The sequence below is a fragment of the Salmo salar genome, chromosome ssa27 (genome assembly GCF_905237065.1).
Source record: "Salmo salar chromosome ssa27, Ssal_v3.1, whole genome shotgun sequence".
NCBI classification, from domain to species: Eukaryota; Metazoa; Chordata; class Actinopteri; order Salmoniformes; family Salmonidae; genus Salmo; species Salmo salar.
Genome location: NC_059468.1, coordinates 32787790 through 32806477, shown reverse-complemented (window position 1 = coordinate 32806477; position 18688 = coordinate 32787790). Strand labels below are relative to the sequence as shown.

The 18688-nt window shown below is 43.7% G+C and overlaps 2 protein-coding genes and 1 long non-coding RNA gene across 6 annotated transcripts in view; 2 read left to right on the top strand and 1 right to left on the bottom strand.

Annotated features, from left to right (window-relative positions):
* Positions 1-4793, top strand: part of ndrg1a (N-myc downstream regulated 1a) — a 22576-nt gene extending 17783 nt beyond the window's left edge. For all 3 annotated transcript variants that reach the window (XM_014178564.2, XM_045709556.1, XM_014178566.2), the window contains 6 exons: positions 580-642; positions 844-895; positions 1227-1274; positions 1828-1863; positions 2172-2223; positions 3315-4793. In XM_014178564.2, coding sequence (XP_014034039.1) covers positions 580-642; positions 844-895; positions 1227-1274; positions 1828-1863; positions 2172-2223; positions 3315-3559 — 496 coding nt within the window. In that variant the 3' untranslated portion in view covers positions 3560-4793. The remainder of the gene's footprint in view (positions 1-579; positions 643-843; positions 896-1226; positions 1275-1827; positions 1864-2171; positions 2224-3314) is intronic.
* On the bottom strand, positions 4389-18688 carry LOC106588972 (CCN family member 4). 2 transcript variants are annotated; one of them, XM_045709557.1, is made up of 6 exons: positions 18384-18662; positions 16730-16838; positions 9585-9873; positions 8058-8312; positions 6226-6419; positions 4389-5983 (listed from the first exon to the last, which is right to left on the bottom strand). In XM_045709557.1, exons 3-6 carry the CDS (start codon positions 9841-9843, stop codon positions 5678-5680), a joined length of 1014 nt encoding a protein of 337 aa, XP_045565513.1. In that variant the 5' UTR covers positions 9844-9873; positions 16730-16838; positions 18384-18662; the 3' UTR covers positions 4389-5677. The 2 variants fall into 2 exon arrangements, with proteins under 2 accessions (XP_045565513.1, XP_014034043.1); XM_014178568.2 differs by lacking the exon at positions 16730-16838 and having other exon boundaries at positions 18384-18688.
* Positions 8352-8660, top strand: LOC123730931 (uncharacterized). Its single transcript, XR_006762372.1, has 3 exons — positions 8352-8432; positions 8475-8528; positions 8571-8660. It is a non-coding gene; the product is annotated as an uncharacterized lncRNA (long non-coding RNA).

Here is an 18688-nt window from a genome sequence, read left to right as displayed (position 1 = left end):
AGCAGATGCGCTTCCTTGAAGGTTTCTGACAGTTTGTGCAGAAGTTCTTCAGTTGTGCAAAGTTGTGATCAGCTGTATGGGTGGCTGGTTTCAGACGATCCTGCAGGTGAAGAAGCTGGATGTGGAGGTCCTGGCCTAGTGTGGTTACACGTGGTCTGTGTTTGTGAGGAAGGTTGGACCTACTGCCAATTTCTCTAAAATTATGTTGGAAGCGGCTTATGGTAGAGAAATTAACATTAAATTCTCTGGCAACCGCTCTGGTGGACATTCCTGCAGTCAGCATGCCAATTGCACACTCCCTCAACTTGAGACATCTGTGGCATTGTGTTGTGTGACAGCTCATTAAACATGGGATCAACACTTTACATGTTGCGTTTTTATATTTTTGTTCAGTGTATATTTCATATACATACTCAAGTCTTCAAAGTCCTCCAGAGTACACTGAACACTGCCTATGAACATATATTATCTATGTATTTCTAATGTATTCAATGTCTCATGTGTTTAATACTATATTTATTATATATGTAAGTATGTTAATTTTGTGCCTCACTGATATCCCACCTTTTCCCATCACAGCCGGCGTGATCTGGAGATTGAGAGGCCCATTCCTGGTGGAAAAGTCACCGTCAGAACCCTGACGTGAGTTCCAAACCTGACTTTCACCATACCTCAATCACCTCACATGGCATATTGCTAGAGCCCTGAGTTTTCCCTGACCTGGAAACTCTGGGCACTAGTTATAGCCTGGTCAATTGGTCACATAGTCGAGGAAACTCTTGGCCTTGTAATCCTCTAACCCAACAGGTTGAAATTTGTTCCAATTCCTGTTATTGCTCTCAGGTGTCCTTCTCTGTTGGTGGTAGGAGATAGCTCTCCGGCCGTTGACGCTGTGGTAAGTTCAAGTACACACTCTGTAATCCTAAATGTCATAAACAAATCATTAACGATAATGCCTCTGGTCCTCATTCCCGGTCCCTAGGAACATGTGTTGATGCGTTGAACATTCACCTAATTTAACAGGAGATTTTTAAGATTAACAATGGAAGGTTAAACATGTGGTTTATGATTCAAACATGGGAAAGAAGTCAAACACAACTAAAACAATTCTAGCAATGAAATGTTACTCCCCCAATTCCTTTAATTTGACAACCTATTTATTTCTCTACTATGGTAAATGAATGATATTTAGTAGATAAATTAGACTCTGTACTTTGCGTCCACAGGTGGAGTGCAATACTAAGCTGGACCCGACAAAGACCACACTGCTGAAGGTGAGTGGCCCCCAACAATCTCCCTCCTGCTGCTCATAACAGATCTGATCATGGAAAGGCAATCACTGATAAGTTTCCAGTAGCTCAGTAATGACCTGGTGACTGATTTGCTAGCCTTGCCACAGGCTGAGGCTACTGCTGCTGTACCCAGCCTCCAGGGTCCTGTTCATTAGGCATGTAATATAAAACGTTTCGCAACAGAAAACAAAAATGTGCATTATTTATTGCACGAAGTCCAGCTAGAGGCCTCACTGTTTGTTTGTTTACCTCTGTTTGGTTCCTGATGAACACGACCCATATCACAATTCTTCCTGTCTGACCTACTTAGGCTTACCTGGACACGTGTTGTTAATGTTAATGGACACGTGGTGTTTGCTGAGACAGTGTTAAATATTAAATGGGAGGTTGTCTTGTGTAATGAAGAGTTATGGTGGTTGACTGTCGTCCCGCTGATAACGTGCTACCTTAACTCTGCTCTCTTGAATGACGCACCCCATGAGGTGTTAACTGACTCCAAACTCAGCCTCTTTCTTTTCTCCCCTCCTCCATCCAGATGGCTGATTGTGGAGGCCTGCCCATGGTTGACCAGGTGTGTTTCTAGCTTGTTAACATGTTCACGGAGGCCGGGCGGATTGGGGTGGCCAAGGGATAACAGTTAGGGGGCTAATACAGGGCAGCTTCACTTAAGAGCATTAGTGACAGTAGCAATGAGGCACGGATGTCAGGCTGGAGAGTTTATACCCAGCTCAGCACCTTCTGCTGCAACAGCTGTCATACATATGCCTCTCATTATCACAGAGTCTGTAGGATATGCCATGAATCTGTCAGTTGATATGTCATTATGTGGATAATAACAGGGGGAAAAATGCCTAACTTTCTCATTTGCTCTCTCGACAGCCTGCAAAGCTGACAGAGGCCTTCAAGTACTTCATTCAGGGAATGGGCTACAGTAAGTACACACTCTCTCTGTGTAACCAACGCTGACCAGTAATTATATTAACATTAGGTATGTAGAAATATAAAAGCCTGTTACCCTATTTGTTGCTGCCAACTAATATGGGTCTTCACGACAACCTGTAAGAATGACATTGTCTAGAACTAGGAGATGAGATTAGTAACTTCACCTTCAGATTACACATTTAGACAACAGGAAGTCTGTTACCTGTTCTATAATGATTAAATATAATATATTACATAATGCCCTCAATAGGAGTTCAGCTGACCATGGACACAGGAGTGTGAATGGATCATTAACCTTGTCTCTCCTCCTATTCCCCCTGCTTCCTCCACCTCCTATGGGCCCTTTTCCTCCTCCTATTCCCCCTGCTTCCTCCACCTCCTATGGGCCCTTTTCCTCCTCCTATTCCCCCTGCTTCCTCCACCTCCTATGGGCCCTTTTCCTCCTCCTATTCCCCCTGCCTCCTCCACCACCTCCTATGGGCCCTTTTCCTCCTCCTATTCCCCCTGCCTCCTCCACCTCCTCCTATGGGCCCTTTTCCTCCTCCTATTCCCCCTGCCTCCTCCACCTCCTCCTATGGGCCCTTTTCCTCCTCCTATTCCCCCTGCCTCCTCCACCTCCTCCTATGGGCCCTTTTCCTCCTCCTATTCCCCCTGCCTCCTCCACCTCCTCCTATGGGCCCTTTTCCTCCTCCTATTCCCCCTGCCTCCTCCACCACCTCCTATGGGCCCTTTTCCTCCTCCTATTCCCCCTGCCTCCTCCACCACCTCCTATGGGCCCTTTTCCTCCTCCTATTCCCCCTGCCTCCTCCACCTCCTCCTATGGGCCCTTTTCCTCCTCCTATTCCCCCTGCCTCCTCCACCACCTCCTATGGGCCCTTTTCCTCCTCCTATTCACCCTGCTTCCTCCACCTCCTATGGGCCCTTTTCCTCCTCCTATTCCCCCTGCTTCCTCCACCTCCTATGGGCCCTTTTCCTCCTCCTATTCCCCCTGCTTCCTCCACCTCCTCCTATGGGCCCTTTTCCTCCTCCTATTCCCCCTGCCTCCTTTTCCTCCTTCTCTCCTCTTCCTCCTTCCCTCAGTGCCTGCTGCCAGCATGACCAGACTGGTCCGCTCTCGCACGGCGTCCGGATCCAGCATCCACTCCATGGAAGGCAACAGGAGCCGGTCTCACACCAACGAGGGAAACCGAAGCCGGTCACACACCAACGAGGGAAACCGAAGCCGGTCACACACCAACGAGAAGCGTGGCCGCTCCCACACAGACAGTATGGAAGGCACAGCAAACAGCAGCGCCGCTCTCAAGTCCACTGAAGTGTCCTGCTAGATGACCCTTACCCTCAACCTTTAACCTCCTGCCCCCTGGTTCCTGCTGCGCTGCCACTAACCGTTCACACACACACACACACAGGATTCCATTCAATGCAATTGGGATACCCCCAATTGGAGAATGTTTTCTCTATGCAAAGAGTTGTTTTTGTAAAGATATGCAAGTATATACTACTGAATAATAAAATAAATTCTATAGAGGAATAGAAATAAACGGATCCTTTCCCATCTGCAGAGTCCGGTGGAATATCTAGGTGTTAGGGGCAACGCAGCTGAGCGACACCGCAACAGAGAATGTGGGAGAAAGCTGTTGCTGCAGAGCGAGTACCTAGTACACCAGTTTGTACCTTTTTCTTTTTTTTTTTTTATCTCATTAGGATTTTTTTGTTTGTTTTGTAGTGTTTTATCATATCTGACACAGTTTTCTTCAATACATACCTGACTGTAAATGAGTTTTTTTTCTGTTCTCATTGTTATTGTTCATTAACTTTTCAGTGTTATAATTCATGTTCTGTGTGATATAGGATAGACAGTGTTAGGCCTAGATGTGGAGAAAGAATAGGGAGGCAAGTGGATCAAGTTTTTTTGCTCAAATTGATATTCGTCTTTGAAACAGTGGGAAGGAGGGAATCGGAAATGTATCGTGTATACAACACATTCCTGTAACCATTCCTCTGTTTTATGTTGTCCAATCATTTTGAGTTAACAGTCTCCTGGATGTTCTGTATCTGTCAACTCTGTGGAATCAAACAATTGTAACTGTTCTATTCTAGAACATTCCAAAATACGCTATTCTTTTCATTAATCAAACAACAAACTAAATCGAACAGCTTTGCATCCTATTGCTTTATTAACAGATCATGGCTTCAGGCAAAAGTTTTTATTTTGGATATTTTTTTTGTGTATGTAAATGTTCTCTATGCAATCAAGCATGGCAGAACAAAGATGTGCCATGGAAACCTTCTCTGATTTATTAAAGTTATTTTCTTGTGATGGATTTGAGAGAATCAAGCTGATAGATCCACATAATGTAATATGAGGATAGTTATCTGTAGGACGTATCAAAAACCCTCCCACTCTTACTTGCACTACAGCAACACTTGCCGGCTTTGTAGAATACAGGCCTACATCGCTTTGTAAAGATGCACAACTGCCTAATGCTGTAGATGAGAAGCATTAAATATGGCATAACAGTTTTGTATTTATTTAATAAATAAAAACCTATAACTTTTTGTCCTGGTGTTGTGATTACTGCAATGATCATAAGTAGAATGTGACCTTGTAAGAATGACACCACACTTCCACAGACGGCTATTTAACTATATATAGTACATGCATTCTATAGTAGCATCTCACGCCGTCTCTTACTCATTATTCAATTCAGAGCCACGTGATCAAACCAATCTTTACATGAGTGTGGACGAGATTTCGTGAAACTTGTCACTGTGACTTTCAAAGAAATACCTGTATGGCAACATTTTTTTCAATCATTTAGTATTGAATAAATTAAAACTAAAATATTTCACACTCATTCCCAAAGCAACCCTATACAGACCGTAAAGCTATGCTGAAAAAAATCCTCAAGTTTAAATATCCCCTTATAAGAAAAATACTATGTCCAATGGACTCAATCCAATGCAAGATATAGCGCAGCACACTATAACAGACTGAAGGTAATTTAGGCTTGAGCTGACAATCAGAGCATTTACCATGAATGCCATCTCCCCGGACACCGGGAAAATGCCTTCAAACGGCGGACTGTCTGGTGCTCTGCACTATAACGCGCCTCGGATTGAATACTTGCCTTTATGTATACAAACAACAAAAATCTGAAGTTCTGACAAAACAAAACGTTTGAGGAAGGGAAAAGAAGATCAAAATGTAGGTAGATGGAAGTTTAGGGCTCTACTCCGTATCACCTAAGTTCAGTGTTACGGTGTGATTGAAATTTAAAGACAATGTTCTCGTGTTAGCGAAGTCTGCATTCACGGTTAACACTGCATATGTTGGGTCAATCAAAAATTACCTTTACATTTATATCGTGCAATCTGTAACGCTTCAGCGATCCAGACTGAATAGAGCCCTTATTAAGCTTACGGCTAATTATTGAAATGTCTCAGTTCACGATCTCAGGGTAACCATAGTAATTCTCCAGCTCGGCGAAGATGTTGTTGGGGTTCCTGCAGCTGAGGTTACAGAAGCAGGCGTTGATCCACATGACCTGCCATGTGAACACTGCCCCGTTGGAACACACAAACTCCACGTCGATGGTCTTGGACTTGTAGGGAATGCAGCAGCGATCGTCTGTGGCCATGCACACCCCACAGTATTTAGGCCAGTAAGGCTGCTTACTGACACAGCCCGAGATTGTGAAGTTTTTTGGCTGTTCTTCTCTGTAGATGTTCAGACACTTCTTCCCTGGCTGAGAGCGATAAGAGAGAGAGAAAGAGAACAAGTTGAATGATTGAATCAATGCTTTGTAATGTTCCTATAATATTGGGAATGTTGTATTTGTTTAGGTGAACTCTTCAATATAGATATCGTGAACAAACATTTGACCTCTATGCAATGCATGTGCGTCTATGCATGCATATGTGTGTCTGTGTCCACGTGTGCGTGCATATTTGAGCGTGCAAGTGTGCCTGTGCACGTCAGTACATGTACCTTGATGTGCTTGGTGATGTCCACCCCACAGGGCCGTATGTTGCAGAGGCGGGACTCTTTCACCATCTCACACCTCTCGTTGGCGTTGGAGACGCGCAGTGACAGACCTCGACCACACGTCTTAGAACAGATACTCCAGGAGGTGGTCTGGATCACACAGTTCCTACTCCGGCCCTGAGCCTCAGCAGGAAGAGCTATGTCAACAAAGAGACAGACAGACAGACAGACAGACAGACAGAGACTTTTGTGAGTGTAATGTTTACTGTAAATTTTTATTGTTCATTTAACTTTTGTTTATTATCAACTTCACTTGTTTTGGCAATGTTAAGATATGTTTCCAATGCCAATAAAGCCCTTAAATTGAAATTGAAATTGAATTGAGAGAGAGGAGGGACAGTGTCTGACAGACCAACCAACCTGCACATGTCCTCTATGCCATTGTTATTGTTCAATGTTTGGTCATTTTTACTCTTGATTATTGTTGACAATATTGATTAGTATTATTTTAATTATGTTAATATTGTAAATCTCCAAAGTAAGCTTATGTTATGCCAATAAAGCAAATTGAATTGAGAGAGAGATATGTAGCTAGATAGAGAGAGAGCAAGAGAGAGAGATACATGGAGAGAGAGAGAGAGATACATGGAGAGAGAGAGAGAGAGAGAGAGAGAGATACATGGAGAGAGAGAGATGCATAGATAGAGATGCATAGATAGAGAGATACATGGAGAAAGAGAGATACAGAGAGAGCGTGTGAGAGATGCATAGATAGACAGAGTGATGCATAGATAGACAGAGAGATAGATGCATAGACAGAGAGATAGATGCATAGACAGAGAGATACATCGATAGAGAGATAGATACATGCATAGAGAGATGCATAGAGAGAGAGATACATAGACAGAGATACATACATAGACATAGAGAGAGAGATACATACATAGAGAGAGAGATACATACATAGAGAGAGAGAGAGATACAAAGAGAGAGAGAAAGATACACAGATAAAGAGAGCGAGACAGAGAATAATAACAATTGAATATGGGCAGTGATATAATTATTCATCAAAACTGGACCGAATAGCTTGTTGCAATGAGAAGTGCTTTTACCTTCAAGATTGATAGTTAAGTCGTGCAAGGGTGACAGGTCTCATTGCTATTTTGTATTTTTTACCAAAACAAACATTCTCTTGTAAATCCATGTTCTCTTTTGGCTTTGCACATTACTGGCCAGGATCGCTGAGCACTTGAACTACCCAAAAATAACACTGAGACAGAGAGAGTGAGAGTGTACAGGAAAAGGGTTTGGTCTTCTCTTACACAGCTGCACCTCTGGTCCTCCATGGAGTAACAACCTACAACCACACCTTAGTCCACCACTGATACTGTTCCAAGAACCCACACAGCATACTGCTTCAACAGCGAGCTACACTGTGAGCTAAACTGAAGCACTGTCCTCAAACTATTTTGCTTCACAATTCACAAAGGAATACCCAATATGCTCCTGTGTTATTAGTGTTTTAAGATTCTCAATACATACATATCAACTGTAGCATACTGCAGTGGAGGCTGGTGATGGGAGGACAGCTTATAGTAATGACTGGAATTAAGTGAATGGAATGGTATCATACTGTTCCATTCATTCCATTCCAGCCATTAGTATGAGCATGTCCTCACATTTAAAGTGACACCAGCCACCATTGATTGACTGATTAAATGAATGATTGTTGAGAGCTCTTACAAAAGACATCCATATGTATGTATTCTGATACTTACAAATGGCATAATAAAACATGACCTTAACCTTAATTGATTGATGGTTCTGTGTCCTACCCTCCACTGCATGTCTTGGAGCAGTCTTCCTCCCCTTCTTGGGCTCATCACAGATCCACTGTTCACAGCAGCGTCCGGGGATCTTGACCCTCCTCGGGTTCTGGCACCACACCCGGGGGGGCTGGGAGTCCGTACACAGGGTCACGCACCCGATGGCCCCGTTCACACACAGACACTGGTATTTACAGCTGGGCTTGAAGCTCTGCCCATTCCGGTAGATCACACCATCATGCTCGCAGCCTGTGCCAACCATATCTGGCAAAGAAGGTCAGGACAGAAGTCTTACATCACGGAGAGGTACACAGTGGTAATGATGACAAGGTCAGGACAGAAGTCTTACATCACGGAGAGATACACAGTGGTAATGATGACAAGGTCAGGACAGAAGTCTTACATCACAGTGGTAATGATGACAAGGTCAGGACAGAAGTCTTACATCACGGAGAGATACACAGTGGTAATGATGACAAGGTCAGGACAGAAGTCTTACATCACAGTGGTAATGATGACAAGGTCAGGACAGAAGTCTTACATCACGGAGAGATACACAGTGGTAATGATGACAAGGTCAGGACAGAAGTCTTACATCACGGAGAGATACACAGCGGTAATGATGACAAGGTCAGGACAGAAGTCTTACATCACGGAGAGATACACAGCGGTAATGATGACAAGGTCAGGACAGAAGTCTTACATCACGGAGAGATACACAGCGGTAATGATGACAAGGTCAGGACAGAAGTCTTACATCACGGAGAGATACACAGTGGTAATGATGACAAGGTCAGGACAGAAGTCTTACATCACGGAGAGATACACAGTGGTAATGATGACAAGGTCAGGACAGAAGTCTTACATCACGGAGAGATACACAGTGGTAATGATGACAAGGTCAGGACAGAAGTCTTACATCACGGAGAGATACACAGTGGTAATGATGACAAGGTCAGGACAGAAGTCTTACATCACGGAGAGATACACAGTGGTAATGATGACAAGGTCAGGACAGAAGTCTTACATCACAGTGGTAATGATGACAAGGTCAGGACAGAAGTCTTACATCACAGAGAGATACACAGTGGTAATGATGACAAGGTCAGGACAGAAGTCTTACATCACAGAGAGATACACAGTGGTAATGATGACAAGGTCAGGACAGAAGTCTTACATCACAGTGGTAATGATGACAAGGTCAGGTAGCAGCTTTTGTTTTTAGTGATATCTGAACAAAAACAAACATGTCATGACATCAGGAAATATGATTATGAAACATGTTCACTTTTTGATTGTTAACTTGTCATTGCATTTCTCATTTTCTTTAAGGATTATGTTACTAGATGTGCAATTAGTGTGTTGGGACATGATGATATCAGTGTTACTGTGACTTATGATTGGTGTCTTTAGTCATTGTCTTACGTCAGATAGCGAGTTGATTCCACCTACACTCGGTTGAGGGACGAGTGTGGTGTAGGAGTGACGCGATTTGACGTAAGACAACGGTCTTTAGTAGGTTAGAATGACACTTACATGCACACACTCCTTTTTCGTACCTCGGCTTGTCTGAGCTGTAGTCGCAGTACAGTCCCTTATGGTAGTCACAGGTGTCTGCCTCGTTGCACTCCTCCCCCACCTGCCTGGCGCAGGCCTTGCAGCAGTCACAGCCGTCCATGAGCAGGCTCACTCCTGCGGGGCAGGGGGGGAGGACCTGGGGGCACTCACAGGGCCAGTGGCAGTACTGGGTCCGGTTGTATGGCTCCAGGTCTGTGGGTTCTGTTAGGGGCAGCATGGCAGTGGAATTCTGGGTCTGGGAGTAGGCCTAGATGAGAGGGACAAGGTGGAGTTAGGGTTATGCGCTCTTGATATGCATAATACATATTTTAGTTTGGTATGGTCAAATGCTATGACCTTGTAACACAATAAACCATGTAAGTAGAGAACAGATGTCCCTAAGGCATCAAATGTCTTTTTTCTGCGTAGGCTACCATATCTGGGACAATTTAAAACACTTCTCAGCACTCGGTTGAAGTAGCAACAGTACAGGAGAATAATAATCTGTTACATAAGCAGTATTAATTCACCCCAAGGAACAAAGTCATAATTAACTTCATCTACTTAATCTTTTCATTTCCAACCTGTCCTAACTAACTCCCTCTCGTTCGGCCAACGACATAATAGACCCAAATCCCCTATTGGGCTGGATAAATGTTGTACCTCCTGAATGGGTTAAAGGACTGGTTTGCAGGCCGTCTTTATAGCAATGTTGAATTACAGGGTAACGGAGAGACAATTACATTTTAGTCCTTTAGGCGACGTGCTTACCCAGAGCGACATACAGGAGCAATTAGAGTTAAGTTGCTTGCCGAAAAGCACACCTAGTTAACTTGGGGATTCAACCTCTCAGTTTCTGGCCCAACACTCTTAACCGCTAGGGTACCTGCCGTTCCACAGGTCTTGAGTTAGTAGTCCTGTCCCATGGGCAAGGCTACATTTTAAAAAATGATTTCATCAATATGACACTGGTTACTCTAGGAAATATTTGATCCCTGTCTACATAATATTCTGGCTGTATATTATTCTGCCTATTTCTCATATTGTTTCTTTGAAAAATTAAAGTATGTTCATAGCTGAAGTTACAAAACAAGTTCAATAAAAGGTGTCCAACATTTCACCCCATGAATATTGCCTGTACAAACGATATATTCATGCCAAGATCAGAAACAGAACATTTTTAAACCACTCATAAACAGATGCTGTCTGAACAAGCCACCAGGCAGAGTTTTACAACCAAACAAATGGCGGTTGGTCTTAGATCCAGACTGTATCATAGGGAACTGGCCCGTCCACTGGTTCAGACTGGCTATAAAGATGACTTTTAGTCTAGGATCCAGAGTGTATGGGTCTCTTCTGAGGAAACTGGCCCGTCCGCTGGCTCAGACTGGCTACAAACATGATTCTTAGTCTAGGATCCAGAGTGTCTGAGTGTGAAGAGAGTATGACTTTCTTGTATGAGTCAGGACACAGAGTGTTCTACAACACATTATTACAGATCAAGTAGCCAGATCGCCTAATGGTCTAATTTAAAAAGTCATACACTCTATTTTGTCTGTGCCTTGCATGCCATCTGCGGCCCAAAATGCTGCGACTACTCTTATTTCTGATGTCTGAACATTCAACAAGCAGACACTTTTTATGAACTTTTTTCAGAATCCGAACATATTGGGCGGGTTTCCCAGACCGGTTTCCAGCCTGGGCCTTTCTCAATAGAGATTCTCTATCGAAATCACTTTTTAGTCCAGGACCAGGCTTAATCTGTGTCCGGGAAACCGGCCCATTGAAAACAATATTAACTCTTGTTGTTACTTTCATAACAGCAACCACTGCCTTTCCCATACAGGTTACTGCAGGGTAGAATTCTCTATTATAAACTGTGTGGTTTTAGCCCTGAATGCTGATTGGTTGACAGCCGTGGGATATCAGACCGTATACCACAGGTATGACAAAACATTTATTTTTACTTCTCTAATTATGTTGGTAACCAGTTTAGAATAGCAATACGGCACTTTTGGGGTTTGTGGTATATGGCCAATATACCAAGGGAAAGGGCTGTATCCAGGAAGTCCGTGTTGCGTCATGCTTAAGAACAACCTTTAGCATTCATGCGTTCTAACTACCCGCTATTCAAAGTGCTCTCAACAAATTAAGGGAATCGTTCGCAAACATTGGCACATTCTAAGATCCGATGATAGTATCGGTAATGTGTTTTCGGACCTTCCCTTGGTCGTATTCTCGCAGGACAGAAAACTCAGAGATCAACTGGTAAGCTCTGATTTACCACCCCAAGATATCCCTGCACAATGTGTATTTGTGCCCCTACTGGATGGAAACTACAAGTGTAATGGCTGTGCTCAATGCAATGGCACTTACAAATGTAGATCCTTCAAACACCCCCAAACAGGGAAACTGATCCCAATCAAAGGTGTTATCACGTGCTCCACTAAGGCAGTTATTTATCTTATAACTTATCCTTGTGGTAAAAATTATGCGGATAAAATAAAGCGCGAATTAAAATTACGTATCTCGGAGCATCGTAGCACCATTAGGTGCAAAAACTCGACTGACCAAGTTACGGCCCACTTTTTGGAAGCAAACCACTCGATTTAGTCTCTACGTTATATTGGCATTGAACATGTCACCCTCCCTAGGAGAGGAGGTGACCTCGTCTCTACGTTATATTGGCATCGAACATGTCACCCTCCCTAGGAGAGGAGGTGACCTCGTCTCTACGTTATATTGGCATCGAACATGTCACCCTCCCTAGGAGAGGAGGTGACCTCGTCTCTACGTTATATTGGCATCGAACATGTCACCCTCCCTAGGAGAGGAGAACCTCGTCTCTACGTTATATTGACATCGAACATGTCACCCTCCTTAGGAGAGGAGGTGACCTCGTCTCTACGTTATATTGACATCGAACATGTCACCCTCCCTAGGAGAGGAGAACCTCGTCTCTACGTTATATTGGCATCGAACATGTCACCCTCCCTAGGAGAGGAGGTGACCTCGTCTCTACGTTATATTGGCATCAAACATGTCACCCTCCCTAGGAGAGGAGGTGACCTCGTCTCTACGTTATATTGGCATCGAACATGTCACCCTCCCTAGGAGAGGAGGTGACCTCGTCTCTACGTTATATTGGCATCGAACATGTCACCCTCCCTAGGAGAGGAGGTGACCTCGTCTCTACGTTATATTGGCATAGAACATGTCACCCTCCCTAGGAGAGGGGAACCTCGTCTCTACGTTATATTGGCATCGAACATGTCACCCTCCCTAGGAGAGGAGGTGACCTCGTCTCTACGTTATAATGGCATCGAACATGTCACCCTCCCTAGGAGAGGAGGTGACCTCGTCTCTACGTTATATTGGCATAGAACATGTCACCCTCCCTAGGAGAGGAGAACCTCGTCTCTACGTTATATTGGTATTGAACATGTCACCCTCCCTAAGAGAGGAGGTGACCTCGTCTCTACGTTATATTGGCATCGAACATGTCACCCTCCCTAGGAGAGGAGGTGACCTCGTCTCTACGTTATATTGGCATCGAACATGTCACCCTCTCTAGGAGAGGAGGTGACCTCGTCTCTACGTTATATTGGCATCGAACATGTCACCCTCCCTAGGAGAGGAGGTGACCTCGTCTCTACGTTATATTGGCATCGAACATGTCACCCTCCCTAGGAGAGGAGAACCTCGTCTCTACGTTATATTGGCATCGAACATGTCACCCTCCCTAGGAGAGGAGGTGACCTCGTCTCTACGTTATAATGGCATCGAACATGTCACCCTCCCTAGGAGAGGAGGTGACCTCGTCTCTACGTTATATTGGCATAGAACATGTCACCCTCCCTAGGAGAGGAGAACCTCGTCTCTACGTTATATTGGTATTGAACATGTCACCCTCCCTAAGAGAGGAGGTGACCTCGTCTCTACGTTATATTGGCATCGAACATGTCACCCTCCCTAGGAGAGGAGGTGACCTCGTCTCTACGTTATATTGGCATCGAACATGTCACCCTCCCTAGGAGAGGAGGTGACCTCGTCTCTACGTTATATTGGCATCGAACATGTCACCCTCCCTAGGAGAGGAGGTGACCTCGTCTCTACGTTATATTGGCATCGAACATGTCACCCTCCCTAGGAGAGGAGAACCTCGTCTCTACGTTATATTGGCATCGAACATGTCACCCTCCCTAGGAGAGGTGACCTCGTCTCTACGTTATATTGACATCGAACATGTCACCCTCCCTAGGAGAGGAGGTGACCTCGTCTCTACGTTATATTGACATTGAACATGTCACCCTCCCTAGGAGAGGAGAACCTCGTCTCTACGTTATATTGGCATCGAACATGTCACCCTCCCTAGGAGAGGAGGTGACCTCGTCTCTACGTTATATTGGCATCAAACATGTCACCCTCCCTAGGAGAGGAGGTGACCTCGTCTCTACGTTATATTGGCATCGAACATGTCACCCTCCCTAGGAGAGGAGGTGACCTCGTCTCTACGTTATATTGGCATCGAACATGTCACCCTCCCTAAGAGAGGAGGTGACCTCGTCTCTACGTTATATTGGCATCGAACATGTCACCCTCCCTAGGAGAGGAGGTGACCTCGTCTCTACGTTATATTGGCATAGAACATGTCACCCTCCCTAGGAGAGGAGAACCTCGTCTCTACGTTATATTGGTATTGAACATGTCACCCTCCCTAGGAGAGGTGACCTCGTCTCTACGTTATATTGACATCGAACATGTCACCCTCCCTAGGAGAGGAGGTGACCTCGTCTCTACGTTATATTGACATCGAACATGTCACCCTCCCTAGGAGAGGAGAACCTCGTCTCTACGTTATATTGGCATCGAACATGTCACCCTCCCTAGGAGAGGAGGTGACCTCGTCTCTACGTTATATTGGCATCAAACATGTCACCCTCCCTAGGAGAGGAGGTGACCTCGTCTCTACGTTATATTGGCATCGAACATGTCACCCTCCCTAGGAGAGGAGGTGACCTCGTCTCTACGTTATATTGGCATCGAACATGTCACCCTCCCTAGGAGAGGAGGTGACCTTGTCTCTACGTTATATTGGCATAGAACATGTCACCCTCCCTAGGAGAGGAGAACCTCGTCTCTACGTTATATTGGTATTGAACATGTCACCCTCCCTAGGAGAGGAGGTGACCTCGTCTCTACGTTATATTGGCATAGAACATGTCACCCTCCCTAGGAGAGGAGGTGACCTCGTCTCTACGTTATATTGGCATCGAACATGTCACCCTCCCTAGGAGAGGAGGTGACCTCGTCTCTACGTTATATTGGCATCGAACATGTCACCCTCCCTAGGAGAGGAGGTGACCTCGTCTCTACGTTATATTGGCATCGAACATGTCACCCTCCCTAGGAGAGGAGAACCTTGTCTCTACGTTATATTGACATCGAACATGTCACCCTCCCTAGGAGAGGAGGTGACCTCGTCTCTACGTTATATTGGCATCGAACATGTCACCCTCCCTAGGAGAGGAGGTGACCTCGTCTCTGCGTTATATTGGCATTGAACATGTCACCCTCCCTAGGAGAGGAGAACCTCGTCGCTACGTTATATTGGCATCGAACATGTCACCCTCCCTAGGAGAGGAGGTGACCTCGTCTCTACGTTATATTGGCATCGAACATGTCACCCTCCCTAGGAGAGGAGGTGACCTCGTCTCTACGTTATATTGGCATAGAACATGTCACCCTCCCTAGGAGAGGAGAACCTCGTCTCTACGTTATATTGGTATTGAACATGTCACCCTCCCTAGGAGAGGAGGTGACCTCGTCTCTACGTTATATTGGCATCGAACATGTCACCCTCCCTAGGAGAGGAGGTGACCTCGTCTCTACGTTATATTGGCATCGAACATGTCACCCTCCCTAGGAGAGGAGGTGACCTCGTCTCTACGTTATATTGGCATCGAACATGTAACCCTCCCTAGGAGAGGAGGTGACCTCGTCTCTACGTTATATTGGCATCGAACATGTCACCCTCCCTAGGAGAGGAGGTGACCTCGTCTCTACGTTATATTGGCATTGAACATGTCACCCTCCCTAGGAGAGGGGAACCTCGTCTCTACGTTATATTGGCATCGAACATGTCACCCTCCCTAGGAGAGGGAGTGACGTCGACATTTATTGTTAAAACGAGAGGCTGCCTGGATCTTTTATTTAAAGACCCTTGCTCCCTTCGGTCTCAATGTAGACTTTGATCTGAAGCCATTCTTGTGATTATTGTGATTTTGCTATTGTAAATGTTTGTAGGCTTATGTAGCCAAACTGTATATATGATCGTACGCTATCCATTTGTTTTTTGTATGCTGTTTAAATATATGAGAATTAACCAATGATATCAGGCCATACCCGGCCATGATTACAGACACCTGTGTGTCTTTTGACACTATATAAATGAGTCAACCTGCAGTGTTTGTCATTATACCCTGATGAAGACAGTTTTCTGTCGAAACGTTGGACATAAATATTTTTGCATCTGAGCTCCTAGAGTGCGCGGCTCTCCTTTATTTTTTTAAGAACAACCTTTAAACATGGTATATTGGCTATACCCCCGGTGCCTTATTGCTTAATTAAACCTCTAATTACATTTCAGCCTCAACATGTTAAATATCATAAAAACCAAAGAGCTTCTAATCCAGGTAAATTATACACACACAATTCATCTCTAATTAATTCATTGTAGAAAAGACCCCTTAATCATCTAATAAGTTTGTCATATTTTTTCTCTTAAGCTTCCTTTACGTTTTTGTAATAGAATTCTGTTAATAAATAGTAAATTTATGACGTGCATAGGAGGCTTAATACAGATCAATGAGGCTTAATCACAGGTGTAGCACAGAGCCAGTAACCAGGGGGTTCTGCTGCTGAAGCCCAGTCAGCTGTCATCAGGCTCAGTCAATTACACAACAACATCAGAGAACACAAATATGTCCCAAATGGTACTCTGTTCCCTATATAGTGTACTACTTTTGAGCAGAGCAGTATGGGCCCTGGTTAAAAGTAGTTCACTATATAGGGAATAGGGTGCCATTTGGGACACAATCACAAAATATCACTTTACGCCTCACAATTGGTTTTATGGGTGATTCTCAAGGTAATGAAACCCACACGGATCACAACAACAACTGATCATGACATTAACAGTTTGTTGTCTTCATGTAGCTTCCCTTCTTTAACCTAAAAAGGAAGAGAAAGTAGAGAGGTGTAGTCAATGATGTCATAATATCCATATACATATGGCATAACAGGAAGTTGAACTGGGTTTTCTAATGAGATGACAAGCTTTGCGCATGTCGGTTTAGGTACATTTATGCATAGGTGCATCATTCCTAACCCCCATCATATCTAGACAGCTGAAATTGGAGTTGAGATGAACGTGAATACCATGACGTGTTCAGGGTTATAACCTTTTGACCCTTTGTGTGACCTTTATTTGACCTTGTGACCTTAAACAGACATATATCATAAAACGCTGTAAAGTGCTGAGACTGAAAAAGTGATCAATCAATTGTCAATTATCTTGATGGAGGGTGAGTGATAAAACATAAGTTTGAGCCCAGCAAATCAGAGACGATGTGAGCAGTTTTAACTTTTGAAATCTATTGAGGTTTTTTAAAATCTTTCATGAGGACAATTAAACCAGAAAAAACCCGAAACTTTGCTGTTTGTTGAGGCCATGCAAATAATAGTATTTTCCAATAACTTGTGGAATCTGGAGTAAAATGCAAAACCTGACTCCACACAACCACAAGGTGGCAGTAAAGTATGACTAAGAATGGGATGTGTAAAAGGAATGCCAGGTGATTTTACTCGAAATGTCACAGTAGATCCAATACCAGAAGAGTCAATTCTGCAGAATGATCTTCTCTGGTTCTGAAGCCTAAAGGTGACTAAGGCATCACATATTGGTAGGCCATTCAATATTCAATATAGCTTTTTCATCGTTAGCGACTATGTTTATATCTTAATTGGAAATTAGCAGTGGTGGAAAGTACTTAAGTGAAAAATACTTTAAAGTGCTACCTAAGTCTTTTTTTTTTTTTTGCATATCTGTACTTTATTATTTATATTTCTGATTATTTGTATTTTTACTCCACTACATTCCTAAACAACTCCATACATTTTCCCTGGCACAAAAATGTAGTTGTTACATTTTGAATGCTTAGCAGGACATAAAAATAGTCAAATTCACGCACTTATCAAGAGAACATCCCTGGTTATCCCTACTGCCTCTGATCTGGCGGACTCACTAAACACAATTTTCGTTTGTAAATGATGTCTGAGTTTTGGACTGTGCCCCTGGCTATAAGTCAATTAAAAAAAAAACATGAAAATTGTGCCGTCTGGTTTGCTTAATATAAGGAATTTGACATGATTTATACTTTTACTTTTCATACATAAGTATATTTGAGCAATTACAATTACTTTTGATACTTAAATATATTTAAAACCAAATTATTTTAGACTTTTACTCAAGTAGTATTTTACTGGGTGACTTTCACTTTTACTTGAGTAATCTTCTATTAAGGTATCTTCACTTTTACTCAAATACGACAATTGGGTACTTTTTCCACCACTGGAAATTTGCACATTAAATGATTTAGGCCCAATAAATCTAAATAAATCATAAGAGTCGGGTCTGGTACTTCAGAAAGAAATATATTTGCTAAATAAAGTTTAAACCATGTGTTAATAAAAATAATTATGATGGCACTTTCTCACCTTTTGAATCCCAGCTGCTATAAGAATCCACACCAGGAGCCAGCTCATCACTGGTTAGGAATTTTAAATTCATTGAAGCCAGAATTACTCCTTTTCTAAAACCAAAATATTTTGCGCTGCACAAGTCTCAGGCATTCTGCTTCTTGTAGTTGTCCTCTCCTCCGCGAGGACCACTGTCTCGGACTGGGACTGGAGATGTTATTAAAGCTCGTCCTGCTGACGTCAGGTTTTAGGACGAGCCCCGCATTTTTCTAGCATAGCGCTCTGACTTTTCCCTCTCCTCCACTCTCACCCGCTGCTCCTCA